Raw genomic sequence first — 24123 nt, 5'->3', positions numbered from 1 at the left:
AGTAGCCAGCTCCCCACAGGATTAGGACTATACCCCTTAAAGATACAGTCCCCGGAAAGCTCTAGCACTTAAAGTTCCATCCCCAAAGAGCAAAAACCCAGATTTCATTCTGAGCAATCTGTCCCTACATGAAAGCTTCTGAGATCAGAAAACTACCACATCCAATTTACAATTACTCTTCTACCATTCAAACTTTTCCCTGAGCCTGATCTGACAACAGGGAAGTAGGAGAAAGTCATGCCCAGAAAAAGCCTCATAGTATAATCCTATTTATTACTTCGAGGAAAAGAATGGGTGCTCCTGAAGGAGGCCCACCCCTAGTCAACCTTGGAAATGGACCTTCCTCCTATCAGGACATAGTTGAACAGTATTCACTTCCTGGATCTAAATTCCAATTCTCATCCATCATTAGGAATGAAAATAAATTGGTTAGTATCATTCTTTTTGTTTCAGTACTTATTTATTTATTTATTTAGAGAGAGAGAGAGAAAGAGACAGAGAACACATGCATGCACACACAGAAGTCGGGGAGGGGCAGAGAGAGAGGGAGAAGGAGAATCCCAAGCAGACTCTACATTGTCAGTGCAGAGCCTGATGCAGGGTTTGATCTCACAAACCATCAGATCAGGCTTTAATACACTGACAGGCTGTAGTTAGCAAACTACTGATACAGCTCAATCTTTTGTTTTGCTTTCAAATTGTTACACCGGACCTACCAAAATTATACTAATAAACAATGGGGGCAGGGTGGAGAAGTGGAGAAAAGAAAAAAGAAAAAGGAAGGAAGAAAAATGTATTTGGGGTAATAAATAAAATCCTTAAAATATCAATGGATATTATGAGAAAAAAAGTGTCCATTGACTCAGACAGTCCAGAAACCAAGCATGCATGTGCTCTCCCCTCAGAATATTCAATCTAGAAGCACACAAAATGAAGGAAAAGATCAAATCTATTTTTCACATCTACAATAAATACACAGGGCAGATAGAAAAACAAATTAATGTCAAAAGGTCATCACCAGAAAGGGAAGACCAGAACAGGAAAGGGCAGTGAAACAGAGGAGATGGCCCAGGAGCAAGCCTACATAGAGGAATGCTATAAATTCCTAAGGAAGCCACATACATCAGTGAAGAAAGAAAGGTAAAGGTTTGTAAGTCAATGATGTGAATATAGCTGTTAACTATTTAAGGATAACTCCCTTTATATCCTGACATTGTGTCACACCTCAAAAATACATCTAGAGAGAGCAAAAAGATTTTTGTTTTTGTTTTAAACTCAGGCCATAAAGGACTCAATGGAAAAGAGATGGAATCACAAAGGATCTTTAGGATTTACATACTGGGCTTGCTATGCAAATTTTGAGGTTGATATAAATTATTGTCCAAATGAAAAGAAAATGAATAACTAGGATAAATTATCAATAGGTAATAATACTGATGAGTTAATGTCATTAATATACAAAGAATTCACATGACATGATAAACACAAGAAGCTGGCAAATAAATGGACAAAAGACAAGTGGGTAATTCACAAAAGAAGTTAAATACAAAAATATTAAATTCCACTACTACTCACTACTTGTGACATTAAGTTATTCATTAAAGAAACCCAGACAGAAAAGAGATAACTATTTTTATGCTAATTCAGTTTCCATGAAATGGGTATTCCCCATACACTGCTGATGTGAGTTATACTGTCTTAAAACAGTTTTTGGAAAGCAATTCCATATGAGAGATTAACCCAAAATGTTCAACATGTTGATTCAGTATATCAACTACTAGAAATCTATGCCCCCAAAAAGTCAAAAATACAGGAGGAAAAATACCGCAGAAAAAGATAAGTGCTGTATTATCTCTAATAGCAAAAAAATTCAAACTTATCCAAATGTCCAACAAGAAGTGATTTACAAAATTATAGTACACCACTTTAATGAACTACAAATGTTCCTCAAACAACATGGATTTGAACTATGTGGGTCTGCTTATACAGAGATTTTTTTTTTTAAGTTTGGGGTTTTTTTTTTAAGTTTTTTTCTTTTGAGAATGACTGTGGTCAGGAGTGGGGGAGGGACAGAGAAAGAAGGAGAGAATCCCAAGCATGCTCTGTATTGTCAATGCAGAGCCCAACACCGGGCTTGATCTCATGAAGCATGTGATCATGACCTGAGCCAAGATCAAGAGACAGATGCTTAACTGACTAAGCCACTCAGGTAGCCCTACACAGATTTTTTTCAACATAGTACAGTATTGTAAATGCATTTTCTCTTCCTTATGACTGTCTTAATCTTAATAACATTTATTTTATTCTAGGGGCACCAGGCTGGCTCAGTCAGAGAAGTGTGCAACTCTTGATCTTGGGGTCATGAGTTTAAGTCCCACATTGGGTGAAGAGAGAACTGAAAAAAAATCAATAAACTTACAAAAAAACCTTAATTTTCATTATCCTAGCTTTACTATAAAAACACAGTATAAAAAACATATAAAATAAACGTGTGAATCAATTGTTTTTGTTATCAGTAAGGCTTCTGGTCAAAAAGAGGCCATTAGTGATTAAGTTTTAGGGGAGTCAAAATTTAAATGGGATTTTTCACTGCTCAGGGGGTTGGTGCTCCTAACCCCTTTGTCATTCATGGGTCAACTGTATTATGTATCTTTTAATGTAACTTACAGAAGTTTCATAAGAATATGGAAAAATACTCGCTGTAATATTAAGGAAAAAATTCAGAATTTAAAGTGGTACATAATATATTTATGCTTTAATTTTTTTTAAGTGAGCAATAAAGAAGACTGGAAGGAAATACACCAATATGCTCAAGAGTGAAAATCTTTGGGTGGCAATAATGTTTCTTTTCCTTTCTTCATATATTCCAAATTGTCTACATTATATCTGCAGAGGCAGGACAGCAGAGTGTTTAGGACAGCCTAGGCCTCAGACTTACTGCTCTGCCTCTTCCCAGTTATATAACCTCAAAAAATAACTCCAAGGCTGTTTCTCTTCTGAAAAACTGGAATAATACCAGTCCCTTCACATAATTGTTATGAGGATTAAATGAGGAATATACGTTATGCACCTAGCAATACACACACACACACACACACACACACACACACACACACACACACTTTAATTTGGGGAAAAAACCCTTTGAAGTGACATGAATTAAACATTTAGCAGATTTGTATGCTTCATCACCCTCATCCAATAATTAGAAGTGATATCATGTTTTCTAGGAAATAACTGATATAACAGTGAGGGGAAAATGACAATAAAAGTTATTTTTTAATATTTACAAATAATATTCTCTTAAAAACACCTGATTTTTTTAAAAAATATATTAAATGTTTGTTTATTTTTGAGAGACAGAGAGACAGAGCATGAGTGGGTGAGAGGCAGAGAGAGAGGGAGACACAGATTCCGAAGCAGGCTCCAGGCTCTGAGCTGTCAGCACAGGAGGCTAAAACCCATGGACCATGAGATCATGACCTCAGCCAAAGTCAGACACTCAATTGACTGAGTCACCCAAAGGTCCCTAAAACACCAGAATTTTATACCAACTTATTGACATTTTGGAATTTGAGAACTTGATAACAGATGGGCTAAGTGTTCAATGATACTTTCTTGATTTTATGTAAATACAGTGAGTGGCAATATAATACATGACACATAAATGTGTGACAAGAAAAAGTGAAAGATACCACTCATCTCACACAAAAGATGAAGACATCAGGTTTCACACTGGTTTTAGAGTTCTCTTTAATACATCTTTGAACATTCAAGATTTAGCCTTTACTTCCAGGATGAACACAACTATATACTTCAGCATCTTTTCTTTTTCCTAGAAATTACATGGGGGGGGTGAAAAATGAGAATGAAAAACAAAACACATATCCCTTCTTCCGCCAAATTAGGAGACAAAAATAACGTCCAGATAATGGCTGTCAAGAGCAGCTGCGAACGGGCAGAAGCTATGCAGAAGAAAGCAGAGAACGTGCACCTGGAGTGGTCCAGAAAGCTGGGGCAAGCATTAGAAAGTGGGGGCCCACTCAACATCAAGGGTGACCCTGGTCAGCAACACTGGGTACTGGAACCTTAATGACAAGGGCTAGTGGCAAAAGTCTACCTATACGGTTTACAAAGGCAAAAGAGGTAGAGCTTCACAAAGCGTCACCCAGGACAAACTTATTTGTAGGAACCTCTCTCTCTCTAGAGCAGCAGAGAAGAAAGCCTTGACTTAAGAAACATAGACCCCTCCCTACCCTAATTCCCATATAACCTGCCTACAGATATCTAACTTATCTCCCTTCAGTGGTGAATGATAAAAAGGAAGTTAGCACACAGCGTCTATATAAGGATGCTTTAAGGAAAAAAAAAAAAAAAGAGCAACAAAGCTATCAAGAGATAAGTAATGCTTTCCAAAACATGTTATCAAGGAACACATGAAAATTATGATTAATATTTCACCATGAATTAAAAAATATATATGAAGTCATCATGTCCATGAAGGAAGAAAATAAAGCAGAAATTTAAAAACTCAAGAGTAAGATGGTAAGAAACATGAAGAGATGAAATATAAAAACTCAGAAAAGAATAAAAAAATCACAGAAGCTAGGAGGAAATTGGTAGGAATTCAATGAAGACAATATACTATGGAACTCACTATAAGAAGCCAGACAAGGTGAGCAGAAATAGAAGTGAAGTATTTTTAAATATTAGAGATAAAATGATAGACATGACAGTCAATGAAAACCTATCATGCTTTACAAATAAAATGAGTCCCTGAGGAAGAAAACAGGCATGGTGCAATGGTTAAGAGAATAAACTGAGTCTGAATCCTGGCTCTATCTAAAATATGAATTTGGAGAAGCTTCTTAACAACTTTGTCTTGGTTTCCCTACTACTAAAATGAAAATAATAATAGTACCTGCCCCATAGGCTCGTTATAAAGATTAAGTCACTTAAAATTTGATGAGGCTTGGGGTGCCTGTGTGGCTCAGTTGGTTAAGCTTCTGACATCAGCTCAGGTCCTGATATCACAATTCATGGGTTCGAGCCCCACATTGGGCTCTGTGCTGACAGCTCAGAGCCTGGAGCCTGCTTCTGAGTCTCCTGGAGTCTTCCTCTCTCTCTTTCCCTCCCCCTCTCATGCTGTCTCTCTCTGTATCTCAAAGATGAAAAAACATTAAAAACATTTTTTTAAATTTGATAAGAGGCTAGCACAGTACCCAGCACATGTACTAAGCAATGTCCAAGTTTTTCCTTAAATCTGAAAATAATAATTTAAATATTAAAGTAATAATAAAACAAAGGAACAGAACAAATATTGAAAGATATAATTCAAGAAAATGTGCCTCAAATAAAAGTTTTAGATCTCCATATGTAAAGGGCACACTGCACACCAGAGAATATCAACTGCAGCAGTTAACACTGAGACATAATGTAGGACTTAGTGGAATTTAAAGTTAAAGAAAGAATCCTTTAGAGGAAAATGGCTGAATCCTTCAATCATACCTCCACCCATAACAATGCCATTTTTAGAAGGCAAGTTGGCACCAATGCTACAGAAACAGAAACAGCTCTGTATCCCTGTAATGGCTACCTGGATCATGAAGAGTCGGGCAAAGATGACATCACCTAAGAAAACGAATAATGTTCTACTAACCAAGAACCCAAAAATGGAGATCTATGAATAACCTGACAGAATTCAAAATAACCATTCAATGTAATGCAGAAGAGTATAGACAATCATGAAATCATCAAAATAATGCATGAACAAATTAAACACTTTAATAAAGAAATAAATCCCATAAAAAGAGCCAAAAGAGAATTCCCAAAACTAAAAAATACAATGATAGAACTGAAAAATTTAAGAAAGTTTCAACAACAGACTTCATCATGCAGAAGAATCATCAAACTAAAAAACAGATAATTTGATAGTAACCAGTTAGAGAAACGAAAAGAAAAAAAGACTAAAAAAGAGTAAAGAAAGTCTACATGAATTATGGGACACCATTAAACAAATAAACATTCACATCACGGGAGACCCAGAAGGAAAAGAGAAAGGGACAGAAAAATGATTTAAAGAAATAATAGCTGAAAACTTCCCAAATCTAGGGAGAGACATGGACATCAGGTACAGGAAGCTCAAAGAACTCTAGGCAAGATCAACCCAAAGATTACTCTGAGACATGTTATAATAAAAATGTAGAGACTCAAAGACCAGGAGAGAATTTTGAAAGCACCAAGAGGAAAATGACTTGATAATTCAAGGGAACTCCATAAAGCTATTAGTGGATTTCTCTGCAGAAACCTTGCAGTCCAGGAGGACTTGAGATAAAATATTCAAAGTGCTGAAAGAAAAAACTACCAACCAAGCATATTATATCCAGGAAAACTGTCTTTCAAAAATGAAGGAGAGATAAAGACATTCCTAGACAAACAAAAGCTAAGGAAATTCATCACTATTACACCTGCTTTGCAGAAATACTAATGGGAGTTCTTCAAGTTGCAATGAAAGGACACTAAGTAACAATACAAAAACATATAAAAGTCTGATACTCACTGGTAAAGGTAAATATTTAATTAAAATCAGAATACTCTAATAGTGCTGGAAGTCCTAGCATCAGCCCTCAGACAACAAAAGGAAATAAAAGGCATCCGAACTGGCAAAGAAGAAGTCAAACTTTCACTTTTCGCAGACAACATGCTACTCTACATGGAAAAGCCAACAGACACCACCAGAAGCCTACTAGAACTGATCTATGAATTCAGCAAAGTCATAGGGTACAGTATCAATGTACAGAAATTGGTTGCATTTTTATACACCAATAATGAAGCAATAGAAAGAGAAATCAAGAAACTGATCCCATTCACAACTGCACAAAAAAACCATAAAATACCTAGGAATAAACCTAACCAAAAATATAAAAGATCTGTATGATGAAAACTATAGAAAACTTATGAAGGAAATTGAAGAAGATAAAGAAATAGAAAAACATTCCATGCTCATGGATTGGAAGAATAAATATTGTTAAAATGTCATTACTACCCAAAGCAATCTACACATTCAATACAATCCCAATCAAAATTGCACCAGCATTTTTCTCAAAGCTAGAACAAACTATCCTAAAATTTGTATGGGACCACCAAAGACCCTGAATAGCCAAAGTCATATTGAAGAAGAAAACCAAAACAGGAGGCATCACAATCCCAGACTTTAGCCACTACTATAAAGCTGTAATCATCAAGACAATATGGTACTGGCAGAAAAAAGACACATAGACCAATGGAATAGAATAGAGAACTCAGAATTGGACCCACAAATTAATGACCAATTAATCTTTGACAAAGCAGGAAAGAATATCCAATGAAAAAAGACAGCCTCTTTAAAAGACGGTGCTGGGAGAACTGGACAGCAACGTGCAAAAGAATGAAACTTGATCACTTTCTCACACCATACACAAAAATAAACTAAAAAAATGGATAAAAGACCTGAATGTGAGACAGGAAACCATCAAAACCCTAGAGGACAAAGCAGGAAACAAGCTCCTTGACCTCCACCACAGCAATTTCTTACTTGACACATCCCCAAAGGCAAGGGAATCAAGAGTAAAAATGAATTACTGGGACCTCATCAAGATAAAAAGCTTCTGCATGGCAAAGAAAACAATCAATAAAGCTAATAGGCAGCTGACAGAATAGGAAAAGATAGTTGCCAAATGACATATCAGATAAAAGTCTAGTTATAAGGAACTCATCAAACTCCACACCCAAAAAACAAATAATCCAGTGAAGAAATGGGCAGAAGATATGAACAGACACTTCTCCAAAGAGGACATCCAGATGGCCAACAGACACATGAAACGATGCTCAGCATCCCTTCTCATCAGGGAAATACAAATCAAAACCACACTGAGATACCACCTCATGCCAGTAAGAGTGGCTAAAATGAACAAATCAGGAGACTACAGATGTTTGCGAGGATGTGGAGAAATGGGCACCCTCCTACACTGTTGCTGGGAATGTAAACTGGTGCAGGTTCCTCAAAAAATTAAAATAGAAGACCCCTATGGCCCAGCAATAACACTGCTAGAAATTTACCCAAGGGATATAGAAATGCTGATGCATAGGGGCACATGCACCCCAATGTTCATCGCAGCACTCTCAACAATAGCCAAATCATGGAAAGAGCCTAAGTGTCCATCAACTGACGAATGGATCAAGAAGATGTGGTTTATCTATACAATGGAATACTACGTGGCAAGGAGAAAAAATGAAATCTGGCCTTTTGTAGCAACATGGATGGAACTTGAGGGTGTTATGCTGAGTGAAATAAGTCAGGCAGAGAATGACAGATACCATATGTTTTCACTTATATGTGGAATAGGAGAAACTTAACAGAGGACCATGAGGGAGGAGAAGGGGAAAAATAGTTGGGGAGAGGGAGGGAGGTAAACCATGAGAGACTCTTTAATACTGAGAACAAACTGAGGGCTGATGGAGGTGGGGGAGAGGGGAAGGGGGGTGATGGGCATGGAGGAGGGCACTTGTTGGGATGAGCACTGGGTGTTATATGGAAACCAACTTGACAATAAACTATGAAAGAAAAAATTAATAAAAAAATAAAAGTTTTAATCTAAAAAGATAATATAAATTCAGAATACTGTAATACTATAATGATGGCATGTAAATAACTTCTATCTCTAGTATAAAAATTAAAAAACAGTATTAAAAATAACTATAATAATTTGTTAATAGATGTACAATATAAAAAGATGTGAAGTGTGACATCGTAGTATATGTGGGGAGAGAACTAAAACTGTTGAGTTTTTATATGCAATTGAAGGTAACTTGTTATCAGCTTAAAATAGACTGTGATATTTACAAAACGTTTTATTTTTTGTAAACCTCATGGTAACCACCAAAACTATTTATAGTAGTTACATAAAAGAGAAAGATAAAGGAATTAAAGCATACCACTACAAAAAATAGTCTTAAGACAGTAGAATAAGAACAAAGGAACAAAGGAAGTTAAAAAAATAGGAAACAAGAAATAGGAAAATACTTACAATAGTAAGCCCTTATCTATGAATAATTATGCTAAACTTTAGTAAGAGGCTAAATTATTCGATCAAAAGACACAAAGTGGCTGAATATTTTTAAAAACCACACACAAAATCTAACAACATGCTGCCTATAAGAGACTCACTTTAGCTTTAAGGACATAGATAGGTTGAAAGTGAAAAGATAGGAAAAGACATTCATTGCAAATGATAACCAAAGGAGATAGAGTGGCTTTACTTAGATAAAATAGACTTTTTTTTTAATGTTTATTTAGTTTTGAGAGAGAGAGAGAGAGCACATGTGCGATGAGGGGAGAGCAGAGAGAGAGGGAGTCAGAAGATCTGGAGCAGGCTCTGTACCATCAGGGCAGAGCTGGATGTGGGACTTGAATTCACGAACCTGTGAGATCAAGACCTGAGCCGAAGTCAGACACTTAACTGACTGAGCCACCGAGGTGCCCCAGATAAAATAGACTTTTAATCAAAATCAGTCACAAGAGACAAAGAAAGTCACTATATAATGATAAAGGGATCAATTCATCAAAAGGCTATTACAATTATAAATATATATGCATTCAACATAGGAGTACCTAAATATTTAAACCAGATATTCACAGAACTGAAGGAAGAAACAGACAACAATGTAGTAACAGGACATCAATGCCCCACATTCAGCAATTGGATGGATCACCCAAACAGAACAAGAAGGAAACATTGGACTTGACCTCTATCTTAAGATCAAATACCTAATATAATTATTGATACATAGGACTTACTAACTTACTAACAGGAGAAAACTGGAAAATTAACAAATGTGTGGAAGTCAAACAACACACTCCTGAATAAAATGAGGCAAAGAAGAAGTCAAAGGGAAATAAAAAAATATCTTGAAAGGAAAATGAAACAACATATCAAAATTTATGGCTTGCAGCAAAAGCTGGTCTAAGAGAAAAATTAATAGCAACACCTACATTAAAAGGGGAAAAAAAGAAGGATCACAAATGAGCAACTGAAATTTATATCTCAAGGAACTAGAAAAAGAAGAACTAAGCCCAAAGCTAGCAGAAGTAACATAGATTAGAGCAGAAATAAATACAATGGAGACCACACAAACAACAGAAAAGATCAACAAAATCTCAGAGCTGGTTTTTAAATAATAAACAAAATTAACAAACTTTTAGCTAGACTGAGATAAAAAGAGAATCAAACAAATAACATCAGAAATGAAAGAAAAGTTACAACTGACACAACAGGTATGCAAAGGATTATAAGAGACTAATATGAACACCAACAAACTAGATAATAAATTCCAACCTACTGAAACTGAATCATGAAATAGAAAATCCAAAGAGACCAGTAACAAGTAAGAAGATTGAATCAGTAATCAAAAATCTCTTAATACAGAAAAGTCCAAGACCAGATGATTTCACTGGTGAATTTTACCAAACATTAAAGAATTAATACCATTTCTTCTCAAACTCCTCAAAAAAAAGTTGAAGGGAACACGCTATCTCTGTTAAGTGTGTTATATGCAAAAATTCTTAACAAAATACTACCAAACGGAATTAAACAGCACATTAAAAGGATCATACACCATGACCCAAAAATATTTATCCTTGGGATGCAAGGATGGTTCAACATATGCAAATCAGTGTGATACACCACGTTAATAGAACGAAGGATAAAAAAAAATTATATATCTTTTCAATAGATGCAGAAAAACATTTGACAAAATTCAAAATCCTTTCATGGACCAGGAAATGAACTCTTGACAAATTGGGTATATCAGGAACACATCTTAACATAATAAAGCCCATAAACAAAAAAATCCACAGCTAACATCATACAGAAAATGAAAAGTTGAAAGCTTTCCCACCAAGGTCAGGAAGAAGACAAGAATTCCCACCTTCACCTCTCATATTCAACAAAGTATTGGAAATCTTAGGCAGAGCAATCAGGCAAAAAAAAAAAAAAAAAAAGGAGGAGGAGGAGGAAGAGGAAGAGGAAGAAGAAGAAGGAGAGAGAGAGAGAGAGAGAAAGAAAGAAAGAACATCCAAATCATAAAGGAAGAAGTAAAACTGCCTCTGATTGCAGATGATATAATCTTATATATATAAAGAAAACCCTAAAGATCCCACCAAAAAACTGTTAGAATAAATGAATTCAGTAAACTTTGCAGAAAATCAACACACAAAAAATCAGTTGCATTTCTATATCCTAACAACAAACCATCAGAGAAATTAAAAAACAATTCCATTATCAAAAATAATAAAATACTTGGGAATAAATTTAACCAAGGAGGTGAAATTCCTATCTTGAAGAGGCATCTGTATCCCCATGTTTGCTGCAGCATTATTCACAACAGCCAAGACATGGAAACAACCTGTGTCCATTAACAGATGAATGGATAAAGAAGATGTGAGGTGAAAATATAGACATAGATGAAACAGATTATCTTAATGAAATATTATTCAGCCATAAGAAAGAAGGAAATCTTATCATATGCAACAACACTGATGGACCTTGAGGGTATTACACTAAGTGAAATAAGATAAGGTATGATCTCACGTGTGGAATCATAACACACACACACACCCATACACACACACACACGAACTGCTAGAAACAGAGAGTAGAGTGGTAGTTGCCAAGGGCTTAATGGAGGAAATGCAGAGATGCTGGTCAAAAAGCCCAAACGTCCAATTATTAGGTGAGTTAAGTTCTGGGGATGTAATGTGCAGCTGGTGACTGTAGTTAACAACACTGTAGTATATACCTGAAAGTTGCTAAGACGGTAAATCTTAAATGTTGGTACCACAAAAAAATAAATGGTAATTATGTAAGGTGATAGATGCATTTACTAATCTTACTATGGTAATCAGTTTGCAACATATATATGTATCAAATCATTGTACTGTATATCTTAAACGTACACAATGTCATATGTCAATTATATCTCAATAAAGCTGGGAATAAAAACAATTCCTGTGCAACCAGGCAAAAAGATAAAGTCACTCAGAAAAGAAAAAATCAAGCTGCCTTCAGGTTTCTCCTCGGCAGCATGCAATAGAAGACACTGCAGCACAAGCCAAACCACACTCAAAGGGAAAAGAAAGAGCCAAGAGCTTTCTACCCAGCCAAGCTGCCCTTTAAGAAGCTACAGAAAAGAACATTCGAAAACCCTGGGACTATTGCTCTTGTGATTCTCCCTTGAGGAAACTACTAGGACTTCAGCCAATCAAGAGATGGCTTGAGAAACCAAAGCAAATGAACTACAAGTGAGAACTGAATCTATTTAATGATAGAAATAAAACTAAAACAAACATTAGAATTAGCATAACAGAAGAAAATAAAAATTTAGTCTTTAAGTTGCTTACCCAGAGGTAATAACAGCAGGGTAACCTGCTGGATGATGAGAGTTAGGCATAAAAGCACCCATAATTTATTGACTGGTCAGCTATGTGCCAGGTGCTGTATAAAACACTGTTGAACACACACACACACACACACACACACACACACACACACACACACGGTAAACACCATTATCCTCATTCATAAATAAGTAAGCTAAAGCTCAGATTAGTTAAGTACCTTAACTAAAATCATGCAGCTAAGTGATAAATCCAAACTCAGGTCTGACTCCAAAGCCAGGACTCTTGATTCTACTGCATTTAAGTTCCTAGAACACAGGACAGTGCCTTATTCCTCTCTGCCTCTTCATCATTTAACACAGATAATATACTAGAATATTAACAACTATTATCGCCATTTTGTAGATGAGGAACAGGAAGCAGAAAGGTTAAATACTTGCCTCAAGCTACATATCTATTTGAGTGACAGGGCCAGCTAGTGTGGCTGTAGAGCAGCACTTGACAATGAACATATGATGAGAGCCACATGTATAATTTCAAATTTTCTAATAGCCACATTTTAGAAGGAAAAAAGCAACAAGTGAATTTGTTAATATATTTGCTATAGCCTGACATATCCATATTATCATTTTGATATATAATCTATATTAAAAATTATTTTAATACTAGGTCTTTGAAATCCAGTGTGTAATTTACACTTACAGCGCATATCAAATTGGACTCAACGTATTTCAAGTGTTCAGTAGTCACATGTGGCCAGTGGCTTCTGTTACTGGACAAAGAAGCTCTAGATCTACATGTGCCACCAACTTTAACAGCATAGAAACTCTCCATTTTTCATTCTCCAACATCTATTCCTGAAGAGTTATTTTACAAAACTTAAAAAAAAAAAAAGGTAACCAGTTATATGATCTCAGGGATCTCCACCTCCACAGAAAAGCTATCCTAGTGTTAGGTTAACACTTGACCTTTATAGAAGGTCACATTTATGCATGTCATTGGATCGTATTTTGTGATGGTGATCTGTTCTCCCTGTTTTTCCTGTTCTACACCCTCCCTCCATATTCAAGCAGATATCAGGCACGTTGCAAATTGCCCTAAAGGAGGCAAGGCAGAAAGACAAAAAAGCCAGCAAGACATTCTGGCTGTTTCTTTTGAAGCCTAACCTCCTATAGAGGGTTTAGAGAGCAGCTAGCTTTGAAGAAGCAGAAGGGAGAGAGGAGTTGTCCCAGATTAGGAAATTGCCCTTAGTTTGGGGGCAGAAGAGGAGAGGATCCCAGGAGAAGATGGGCACATCTCTGCAGACCCCTGGAAGGTACATGGTGAATCCAGTGTGGTAGGGCAGGGTCTACAAAAGACTCCCACATCCAAAGCCCAGTGTGGGAGCAGTAGAGAATTGGTCGACCTGGAGTGGCTATAAGACAGGTCGAATGGGTATGTATGGATGATGTGCAGGAACAGACGTCCAATAACTACAGCTCTCCCCTGAAGGGTTTCTTAGCACTGCCTACAATCTCTAAACCTTGGGAAAAGCTCAGGAAGGGGACCCTGAAAATAACTGAGGTTAATTTCCTACCACTATGCTAGGATAGAGGGGCCCTAGAATCAAAAATTAGACTGAATTCTAGAAATCAAAGAATATGACCAACCTTGCTTTTGTGACCAGACATTCATATGTGACATTAGGGACTTCTCTGAAGTGGGCAGTGTCTCCCATACAAGCATTACACTGGAGCCAATTCATCTCTAGTGGATGGCTGTAACCATTGGAAACCGATGTGCAAATAAGGTGTGGCCTGTTGGAAGTCACTGCAGACTTGGGGGACACTACTGGCGTGAGATGAGACTGAGTTTGAAAGAATACCACAGAATACTTTTAAGTCCAGGTCAGAAACAAAGTGATCAGCTGAGAGGCCACTCGGAGTTTGCTTAGACAATGAGTTTCCCTGACTCCCCAAGAATGCCCAGAAACAGGGACATGGGAGGTGACTTTTTTTCAGCCCTCCATTTCAGACTCTGAAGAAAGAACTATTTCAGCAGCACCAGCAGAAGCCCTACCAGCCAGGGCAGAATGAAGCCTGTCACTGCTGTCAAGCCCTGGCTGCCACATTTAGGTTAGAAAGCTAAAGTCTACCGATTCCCTAAGAATCAGCCACCAAGACAAGAACACCCTGCTACCTGCTATCCAGCCCACACCTTGACCTGCCATCAAGGAGATAGTCTGGTGCACATGCCAGGAGAATGTTGGGGAGGGGATGACTGGTCCAGGCAAGAGCAACTAAAGTATTGCCCAGTCCTGGAGAGGAATCTTTTCTTCAAAAAATGCCTAGAGTAAACTAACAATAGAACTACCCTATGACCCAGCAATAGCACTGCTAGGAATTTACCCAAGGCATACAGAAATGCTGATGCATAGGAGCACATGTACCCCAATGTTCATAGCAGCACTCTCCACAATAGCTAAAACATGGAAAGAGCCTAAGTGTCCATCATCAGACGAATGGATCAAAAAGATCCATTTATCTTTTTGGATGTGGTTTATCTATACCATGGGATACTACATGGCAATGAGAAACAATGAAATCTGGCCATGTGTAGCAACATGGATGGACCTTGAGGGTGTTATGCTGAGCGAAATAAGTCAGGCAGAGAAGGACAAATACCATATGTTTGCACGTATAGGAGGTTTAGGAGGAACTTAACTGAGGAACAAGGGGGAGAAGAAGGGCGGAAATGGTGGGGGAAAGGGAGAGAGGCAAACCATGAGAGACTCTTGAATGCTGACAAAAACTGAGGACTGATGGATGTGGGGGGGTGGGGGGATGGGCATGGAGGAGGGCACTTGTGGGGAAGAGCACTGGGTGTTATGTGGAAACTAATTTTGACAATAAACTATTTGTTAAATAAATAAATAAATAAATAATGCCTAGAGTTCAGGGAATCTCAAACACCTCTGTTTTATTTTGCTTATGGATGAGATGAATATTCCATGATATACAAAGACCATGAAGAGAATCCATGCTCATTAACTGGGAGGAAAGTCAAGCTACAGGGGGGCTGGGTGGCTCAGAAGAGCTCTAGAATGCAGCATCACTCTGGCCCCACAGTAATTAGGCTCTGTTGGAATCCTCTCCTCCTCTCCAGTAGAAAGTCAAGCCCAGAACAAAGAGAGAAAGAGGCAAAGACACTACATGGAGAAAAACACAGGAGAGGAGAGTGCTGGCTGCTCTATGCCCCATAAGTGTAAACATGAGCAGGGACCCAGCCAACTCTGGGCAGAAAGCCAAGGAGGAAGATGGCTGTGACAATGCACAAAACTAAAGCTCTAGGTCGGCATCATTTGCCAGATTAAGTTTCCCATAATTCCTAAATCTAAACCAAAGATCCTGTTTTCCCCAATGAGGAGAACCCATTTAAGGGACATGAAGCATTCCTATGTAGGACAGAGCCTGGATTGGGAGGAAGCAGACTCCCTAAGGCAGGAAGTCATCCCTAGATGTGAAAGTTAAGAAGTCTACTCAGTGCCCAAATTCCCACACCCAACTCCTGGGAGCCTGAGGTTATTCCACCCAGCCCATTGCTACCGATGTCCTGAGAGTCCAATGCTGGCCAGTGGTCTAGGCCTATCCTTTTGAAGGTGACAAACCATTCCTTTCTTGAAACGGAGATTTGCTTCAGGAAATGTGGATGGCCAAGATCATGTCATGACTTTTGCAATATGACCATTGCCCCCTACACACACACACACACGTGCATGTGCATACACACACTTTCCCTTTGTCACTACTCTGTACTTGCTGGTTGCTGGGGATATCCACAGCAGGGGAATAGCACATTCTCCCCTAATGTGTTAAAAAAAAGAATGGGAGTGAGATGGTAATAAAAAATCTGATTATGAAATTTTTAACTGAGATATCTTTCATATCAGAGTTTGGGAAAAGAGATTCTTGCCTGCCCTGGTTTCTGGACCCTTCCCAAACTGTGACTAAAAGAGGCTGTCTTGTCATCAGTGACTCATAAGCCACGAGCAGATAGATGCCTCAGAAGCAGTCTGAGAGAACAGAGTGGAGAGGAGAGTCAGGAAAGAGTCCTCAGGAAGGTAACGTATATGCAGAGGGGACAGAGAAACCCAAGCAAAGGCAGCGGGAGAGGTATCTTTGAGGGCTCAATTGAGAGTGAATATGTGTTGCTCTAAAATGGCAACAAACATTGGGACAGGGCTAGAAAGTAGGGACCCTGTGCAAAAGTGAGGTTATAAGGTAGGGCAGGACCAAGTGAGCAGTACCATGCTTGGTGAATATAAAACTTCAGCAAAAGCTATGAATGTATTCCCAAAACACTTGAATTTAAAATAATGTCATTCCATTATACCTATGTTTCAATTCTTCAATATTTTCAACTACTTTAATAACCCAGAAACAATCATTGAAAATAGTAAATTAAAACATGTACATTGGGCACCTGGTGGCTCAGTAGGTTAAGCGTCCGACTTCAGCTCAGGTCACGGTCTCGCGGTTTGCAAGTTCAAGCCCTGCATCGGGCTCTGTGCTGACAGCTCAGAGCCTGGAACCTGGTTTGAACTCTGTGTCTCCCCCTCTCTCCGCCCCCCCCAACTCACACTCTTTCTCTCAAAAATAAATATTAATAAAGAAATAAAACATGTACAGAGGCGTACATTTTCCCCTTTACCTTAGCCTCCTATATGACCTAACATATCATTGCAGGAGCCTGTCTTTATTTAAAATCGTGACACTCTGATTGCCATGGATATTTTGCACTAACTTCGAACTTTTAAAACACTGCACTATTATGTTAAACAAGTACATGAAAAGATGCTCAATATCACAGATCAATAGGAAAATGCAAAGCAAAACCACAACGAGATACCACTTCACACCCATTAGGATAGCTACTAACCAAAACCAAAAACTAAACAAACCCAAAACCAGAAAATAACAAATGTTGGTGAGGATATGGAAAACCTATGCACTGTCGGTAGAAATGTAAAACAGAGCAGCCACTATGGTAGATAATGTGGAGGTTCCACAAAAGTTAAAAATAGAACTAGCATATGTGATCCAGAAATTCTGCATTGGGGTATATACCCAAAGAAATGAAAGCAGAGTCTCAAAGGGATAGTTGTACGTGCATGTTCATAGCAGCATCATGCACAACAGCCAAAGGGCAGAAGCAGCCCAAGTGTCCGTGGATGGATAAATGGATAAACAAAATGTGGTATATACATGAAAGAGAATATTATTCGGCTTTCAAAAGGGAGGAAATTCTGACGCATGCTATGACATGGATGAACCTTAAGGACACAGGTTAAAGTAAAATAAGCCACCCACAAAATGACAGATGCTATATGATCCCACTTACACGAGGTTATCTAGAGTAGCCAAATTCAGAGACAGTGGACTGGTAGATGCCAGGGGCTCGGGGAGGGAAACAGAGATTTGCAGTTTTAATGGGTACAGATTTGCAGAGGAGAAGAGCCTAAGAGACTGGCTGCACAGCACTGTGAGTGCACTTAGCACCTCTGAATCACACTTAAAAAAAAAAGTTAAGATGACAAATTTTATGTTATGTATATTTCACTACAATTTTTAAAAGGATTTTTTTTTTTTACAAATAGTTTATTGTCAAATTAGTTTCCACATAACACTCAGTGCTCATCCCCAAAGTGCCCTCCTCCATGCCCATCCCCCCCTCCCCCCCACATCCATCAGTCCTCAGGTTTTGTCAGCATTCAAGAGTCTCTCATGGTTTGCCTCTCTCCCTTTACCCCACCATTTCCGCCCTTCTTCCTCCGTCAAGTTCCTCCTAATCCTCCTATACGTGCAAACATATGATATTTGTCCTTCTCTGCCTGACTTATTTCGCTCAGCATAACACCCTCAAGGTCCATCCATGTTGCTACACGTGGCCAGATTTCATTGTTTCTCATTGCCATGTAGTATTCCATGGTATAGATAAACCACATCTTCTTGATCCATTCATCTGTTGATGGACACTTAGGCTCTAAAAGGATTCTTTACAGTTTTTCTGCATTGGTATAGTGCACGAGGTAATGGTAAGTCATGCCAATTATCTGGAATCCAGAAAGTCGGTAACAGTAGGAAATTTCTTCCAGTTGCCGGGTTAGTTCTCTGAGCAGTGTCCCTCTAACCCTTCACTTGACAGTCCCTCCTTTCTATACAACAGGAGGCACAATGAACTCCTGAGGAGGGATCCTCCCTCCCCAGCCTGGAGAGGGGCCCAGACAAACTCATACTGATAAATGCAGGACCTCGGTGGTGGGAAACGGGGAAAGGGAACTGAGCAGGAAGGCCTGAACATCTGCCTCTGAGGCCTTGGGTCAGATTGGAAACCACATATTTTCCAAACCAAAAGAGTGTGTCAAGGATTTCTGGGCAGTTTTTGAGGAGGAGAAATGCAATGTTGGCATTTCTGGGACACTGTGACGGAGAGGGGAGACAAGACTACATATTTAGGATTTGGGCTCTCTCCTCAGATTCAGAATGTGGGATCGCTGAAATGGCATTGGAATGGCAGGCCACAGTGTGAGCACTTCATTCTAAAAAAATGCTTTAATCTATAATTTAATTTGTATGATTCACAGGGTTGGGAAGATGGTAGTTGCTGAAAATGTAAACTATCCAGCCAGATAGGTTTCCCTTTATAACTAAGTTGCCAAGGAACACATAAGCCAAAATTAAACCCCTTTACAGAAATTGGCATGCCTTGGGGAACTGGGACATCTCACATTCTTTACCTGATTGAAACATTGCCCACTAGGCTTAATCTTGTAAATTGCTTTCAGTAGGCGTGGCAAACATCCTGAATTAGCTGTTTTTGTTAGATTAGCATTAATCTCCCTTGACAATGGGCATTTTCTCAAATTCTCTGGAGATATCCACTTCACCATCAGAACAAGGGCATAAGTTACCCAAAGCAGGGCCGCCAGTGAGACCTAGTGGAAACTCTTCCCTGCTCCCATGGAACACTGAGAATCTGACTCCACAAAGTGGATGTCAGGGGCAGGCTTTGTGACTTGACCCCTCGCCTTCGCCTCCACCTGACCACCTTTCCCCTTCCACAACTGCGTCCTCCTCAGGCACAGGGCCCTTCTCTCGGGAGCCTCTGCAGTACCGTTATATAAAGAGAGGAACCTGTCACACAGATGTGTCCTGCAGCCTCTTCTCTTCTCCCAGAGAGTAGTTCTTGCCCTATGCCGAAGCTAGAAATCTCTACCAATGACTTCAAATGCAGGAGGGTGGAGGTGGCAATGGGCTTTTTCAGACCTCCAACAGCATCATGCCGCATCACCTCACAATCCAACACTGAGCTTCCTTCCCTGCTTTTCTCAGCAGAGCTCACTTGGTATCTTTGGCACTTCGCCATGTCATCAGCCCCAAAGAAAAGTCCCACCTCTTGGCTTTCTGAGAACCTTCTAGCATTGTTTTTTCTGAAGCTATATCTCACTGATTTTGTGACCTCTTTCCTATGCCTTTTAAATCTCCGATCACTCTTTGAATGAAGGGGGAGGTTCACTCTGCCTCCACAGAGGTTCCTGTGCATGCCCGGCCCTCATAACAGACAGGTCAATCCTGCATGTGTCTACTAGCCCTGCTGTCATGGATAGGTGGGGCAATAGAAAACCCCCAAGAACCGCAGGGGTCCTCATCATAGCATCCAGCTAACCTGGGCACAGCAGCTCTGCCTTACCAGGAACTAAGTGCAGCACCAACACATCAGGGCTACATCTCCAGAAGGTTCTCATATTAGTTCAGCACATACTACTTCGGCCACTTCCCTGGGTGATAAGTTTATTCCTGGTTGCTGGGCTGACAAACTCATCATTAACATCATGAACTGCCCCTGGACCATATAAATAATGAAAAGGATACCATTGGTCCCTACATAGTGCTTTATTCCCTAAGCATACAGAAAACCCAACGTTAAGACGTAAACCACACTGTGTTGTTGTTGTTGTTTATTGTTGTTTTTCTATCCCAGGTACCTGGAGGGGGCTTTCCTTTCAGTTTTCTTGAATTCCAAGTATTTACACTGTCACCATCCTTTAAGGCAAATGCAGGAAATTCCACACAGTCTGTTCTCTCCGCAAATGCATGGAATCTGAAACATGAAGAGATTTGTAACATTTGTGTATTCATTCTCCCAGGACCATGAACTTGCTCTGCTGTGGTGCCAAGCATCTTAGGTGTTTCACTGCTTTTCCATGTACCTGGTCAATTCCCACAAACAAAAGACAGGGAGACAAAAGAGAAGAGAGAGCTGTGAATGTATTGGGATTTTAACGGATGACTCATCTCCTCATTAGAGGGTAATTAGGCCAACCAAATGGTATTTATTGACCCTGGAAAAATGATACCCTCTGCTCTATTTATCTTCTGTTCCCAGGTTCAATCATGTCAACACAGTGTTGACAAGCCAACGGTCTAATGAGGCCCCAATAGTGCCCGTGGCCCTGCAGGTTCAATGTTGAAAGCTGGCGACAACAGGCACCATTGGCTCAACTGCCAGTTGCAAACGGGCTTCAGTCAACTTTAACTTGGCAAACACACACTTCCCTGAAACCTAAGAGAAGCACTAATGAAAAAAATTCTTGTGTGGACAAGTTTTTAGGGCCTGACTCCTCAAAATGTGGTCCCAGGAGAAGCAGCAGCACTGGGAGCTTGTTAGGGATGCACATTCCTGGGCCCTACCTGGACCTGCTGAGTCAGAGTAAGCAGTTTAATGAGATCCCTAGGGGATTCATGTGCATCTTAGAGCTCATGAAGCACTGGTACAGTCTACAAAATGATAGGCTAAGCACACCCTTGACACCAATTATCTGGAAACCAAAAAGTCAGTGGTAGCAGGGAATTTCTTTCAGATTAACAGGAAATCTCTGGGTAATGCTCCACCAGCCCCTTAAGAGTCCCACCTCTGCCTGTTACGCAGCATGAAGAGAATCCTGAAGCATGGGTTGGGATAAACAGACGGATGCATGGATAATAGAAGAGATGTGGGGGCTTCGCCTGGGCCATGGGAAGCCTCAGTCCTATCTATTTCTAAAGGGTGACACTAGAATGATGACTTGATGGCACTAAACAAGCCAGCCTTGTTCCAATAGCCCCTCGTGAGGACAAAGGACCCTTAACCTAGCCACTCCTGCCTTCTGCAGATGCTTCCACCAGAGTGAAAATGGTCACCTGCCTTTGTCCTGTGACCTCCTTACCTGGCAGAGGGGGGAGGGCTGCCAGGTCCTACAACCTGAGTGCCAAGGCCTTCAGAGCCCAGGACTTTCTACTGTCTGACCTGTTCTCCAGATTAGAAAAGAGAACAGGGCAGACATTTCCTCTGGCTAAATAAAACCTAGTTTGTGCAAGAAAGTAAAACATGCTTTGCAGCTTGGTGGCTCTGTTCAAACACAGACTCTGGCACAAGGGAACCAGGAGACCAGCCTCCCTGCAAGCTGAGCAGCTCAGGGCATGCCCTTTATAGTTCCATCCTTACTGCGCCTCAGCTGGGGCTCAACAGCCAAAGGTGTGCAGCGGCCAAGCAAGAGACACAGGGGTCCGGCCGGGGGCAGAGCGGGCAGGCAGGAGCCTGGCTGGTGGGTCAGGCTGGCTGTGGGTCAGGCTCACCTGTGAGGGTCAGAACAGGGACAGAAGAGCATGTCTACGTGTCGTGCTCTTCTGCAAAATTCACTCAATGGTGCACAGCCGAAACTGCAGCTTCTCCCATGTTAAATTACGCCCTAACCTCTCCGCTGCCCACAGGAAGTGCCTCACATGAATTAAGCAGAGGACCAGAAAGACAAGGGGTCCTGCCGGTTGCCTTTTACTCTCCACTAGCAAAAGTACTACAGTGAGCCCCACTTTTATTTGGGTGGGGGGGGGTTTAGGAACCCAGAACTGAAGCACCTAATGTTAAAAGATTTCAAAAGTGCCTTGGGCGCCTGGGTGGCTTAGTCGGTTAAGCGTCCGACTTTCGCTTAGGTCATAATCTCGCGGTTCGTGGGTTCGGGCCCCGCGTCGGGCTCTGTGCTGACTGCCAGCTCAGAGCCTGGAACCTGTTTCAGTCTGTGACTCCCTCTCTCTCTCACCCTCCCCTGCTCACACTGTCTCTCTCTCTCTCTCCTAGAAATAAAATAAAAATATTAAAAAAAAAAAAAAGTGCCTTAAGAGCAGCCAGAGCAGTGGCTCAGAGTTATCAAGGGTCTGGTTAAGAATGAATATTCTTGTATCCTGCAACTTTGCTGAATTCCTGGATCAGTTCCAGTAGTCTTCTGGTGGAGTCTGTCGGGTTTTCTATGTAGAGTATCATATCATCTGCGAAAAGTGAAAGTCTGACGTCTTCTCTGCCAATTCTGATGCCTTTGATTTCCTTTTGTTGTCTGATGGCTGATCCTAGGACTTCCAGCACTATGTTAAACAACAGTGGTGAGAGTGGACATCCCTGTCGTGTTCCTGGTCTCAGGGGGAAAGCTCTCAGTTTTCCCCCGTTGAGGATGATGTTAGCTGAGGGCTTCTCATAGATGGCTTTGATGATGTTTAAGTAAGTTCCTTCTATGCCGACTTCCTCAAGGGTCTTTATTAAGAAGGGATGCTGTATTTTGTCAAATGCTTTTTCTGCATCTGTCGACAGGATCATATTTTTATCTTTTCTTTTGTTAATGTGATATATCACATTGATTGATTTGCGAGTGTTGAACCAGCCCTGTAACCCAGGAATGAATTCCACTTGATCTTGGTGGAGAGTTCTTTTTATGTGCTGTTGGATTCGATTTGCAAGTATCTTGTTAAGGATTTTTGCATCTGTATTCATCAAGGATATTGGCCTGTAGTTCTATTTTTCTGCTGGGTCTCTGGCTTGGGAATCAAAGGGATGCTGGCTTCATAAAGTGAGTCTAGAAGTTTTCCTTCGATTTTTATTTTTCGGAATAGCTTGAGAAGAATGGGTATTAATCCTGTTTTAAATGTCTGGTAGAATTCCCCAGGGAAGCCATCTGTCCCAGGGTTCTTATTTGTTGGGAGATTTTTGATAACTGATTGGATTTCTTCACTAGTTATGGGTCTGTTCAGATTTTCTCTCTTCCCGTGTGAGTTTTGGTAGTGAGTGTGTGTTCAGGAATTTGTCCATTTCTTCTAAGTTGTCCAATTTGTTGGCATATAATTTTTCATAGTATTCCCTGATAACTGCTTGTCCATCAACTGACAAATGGATCAAGAAAATGTGGTTTACCTATACAATGGAATACTACATGGCAATGAGAAAGAATGAAATCTGGCCATGTGTAGCAACATGGATGGAACTTGGGGGTGTTATGCTGAGTGAAATAAGTCAGGGAGAGAAGGACAGATATCATATGTTTGCACGTATAGGAGGATTAGGAGGCACTTAACGGAGGACCATGAGGGAGAAGAAGGGGAAAAATAGTTGGGGAGAGGGAGGGAGGTAAACCATGAGAGACTCCTGAATGTTGAGAACAAACTGAGGGCTGATGGGGGTGGGGGTGAGGGGAAGGGGGGTGACGGGCATGGAGGAGGGCATTTGTGGGGATGAGCACTGGGTGTTATATGGAAACCAACCTGACAATAAATTATTAAAAAATAAATTTAAAAAATAAAAATAAAAATGAATATAAAGTAAAAAAAAAAAAAGAATAAATATTCTTGGTC

The 24123-nt window shown here is 40.0% G+C and overlaps 1 protein-coding gene across 1 annotated transcript in view; it reads right to left on the bottom strand.

Annotated features, from left to right (window-relative positions):
• The window catches only part of VWA3B (von Willebrand factor A domain containing 3B), a 201203-nt gene that overhangs the window by 149043 nt on the left and 28037 nt on the right, over positions 1 to 24123 (bottom strand). Inside the window, exon 7 of the mRNA XM_039232442.1 lies at positions 20457 to 20572. Coding sequence (XP_039088373.1) covers positions 20457 to 20572 — 116 coding nt within the window. The remainder of the gene's footprint in view (positions 1 to 20456; positions 20573 to 24123) is intronic.

This window comes from Hyaena hyaena, unplaced genomic scaffold (genome assembly GCF_003009895.1).
Source record: "Hyaena hyaena isolate Hyena2069 unplaced genomic scaffold, ASM300989v1 scaffold_64, whole genome shotgun sequence".
Taxonomy (NCBI): domain Eukaryota; kingdom Metazoa; phylum Chordata; class Mammalia; order Carnivora; family Hyaenidae; genus Hyaena; species Hyaena hyaena.
Note: the sequence above shows the minus strand (reverse complement) of the source record. Positions and strands in the feature narration are given on the sequence as shown.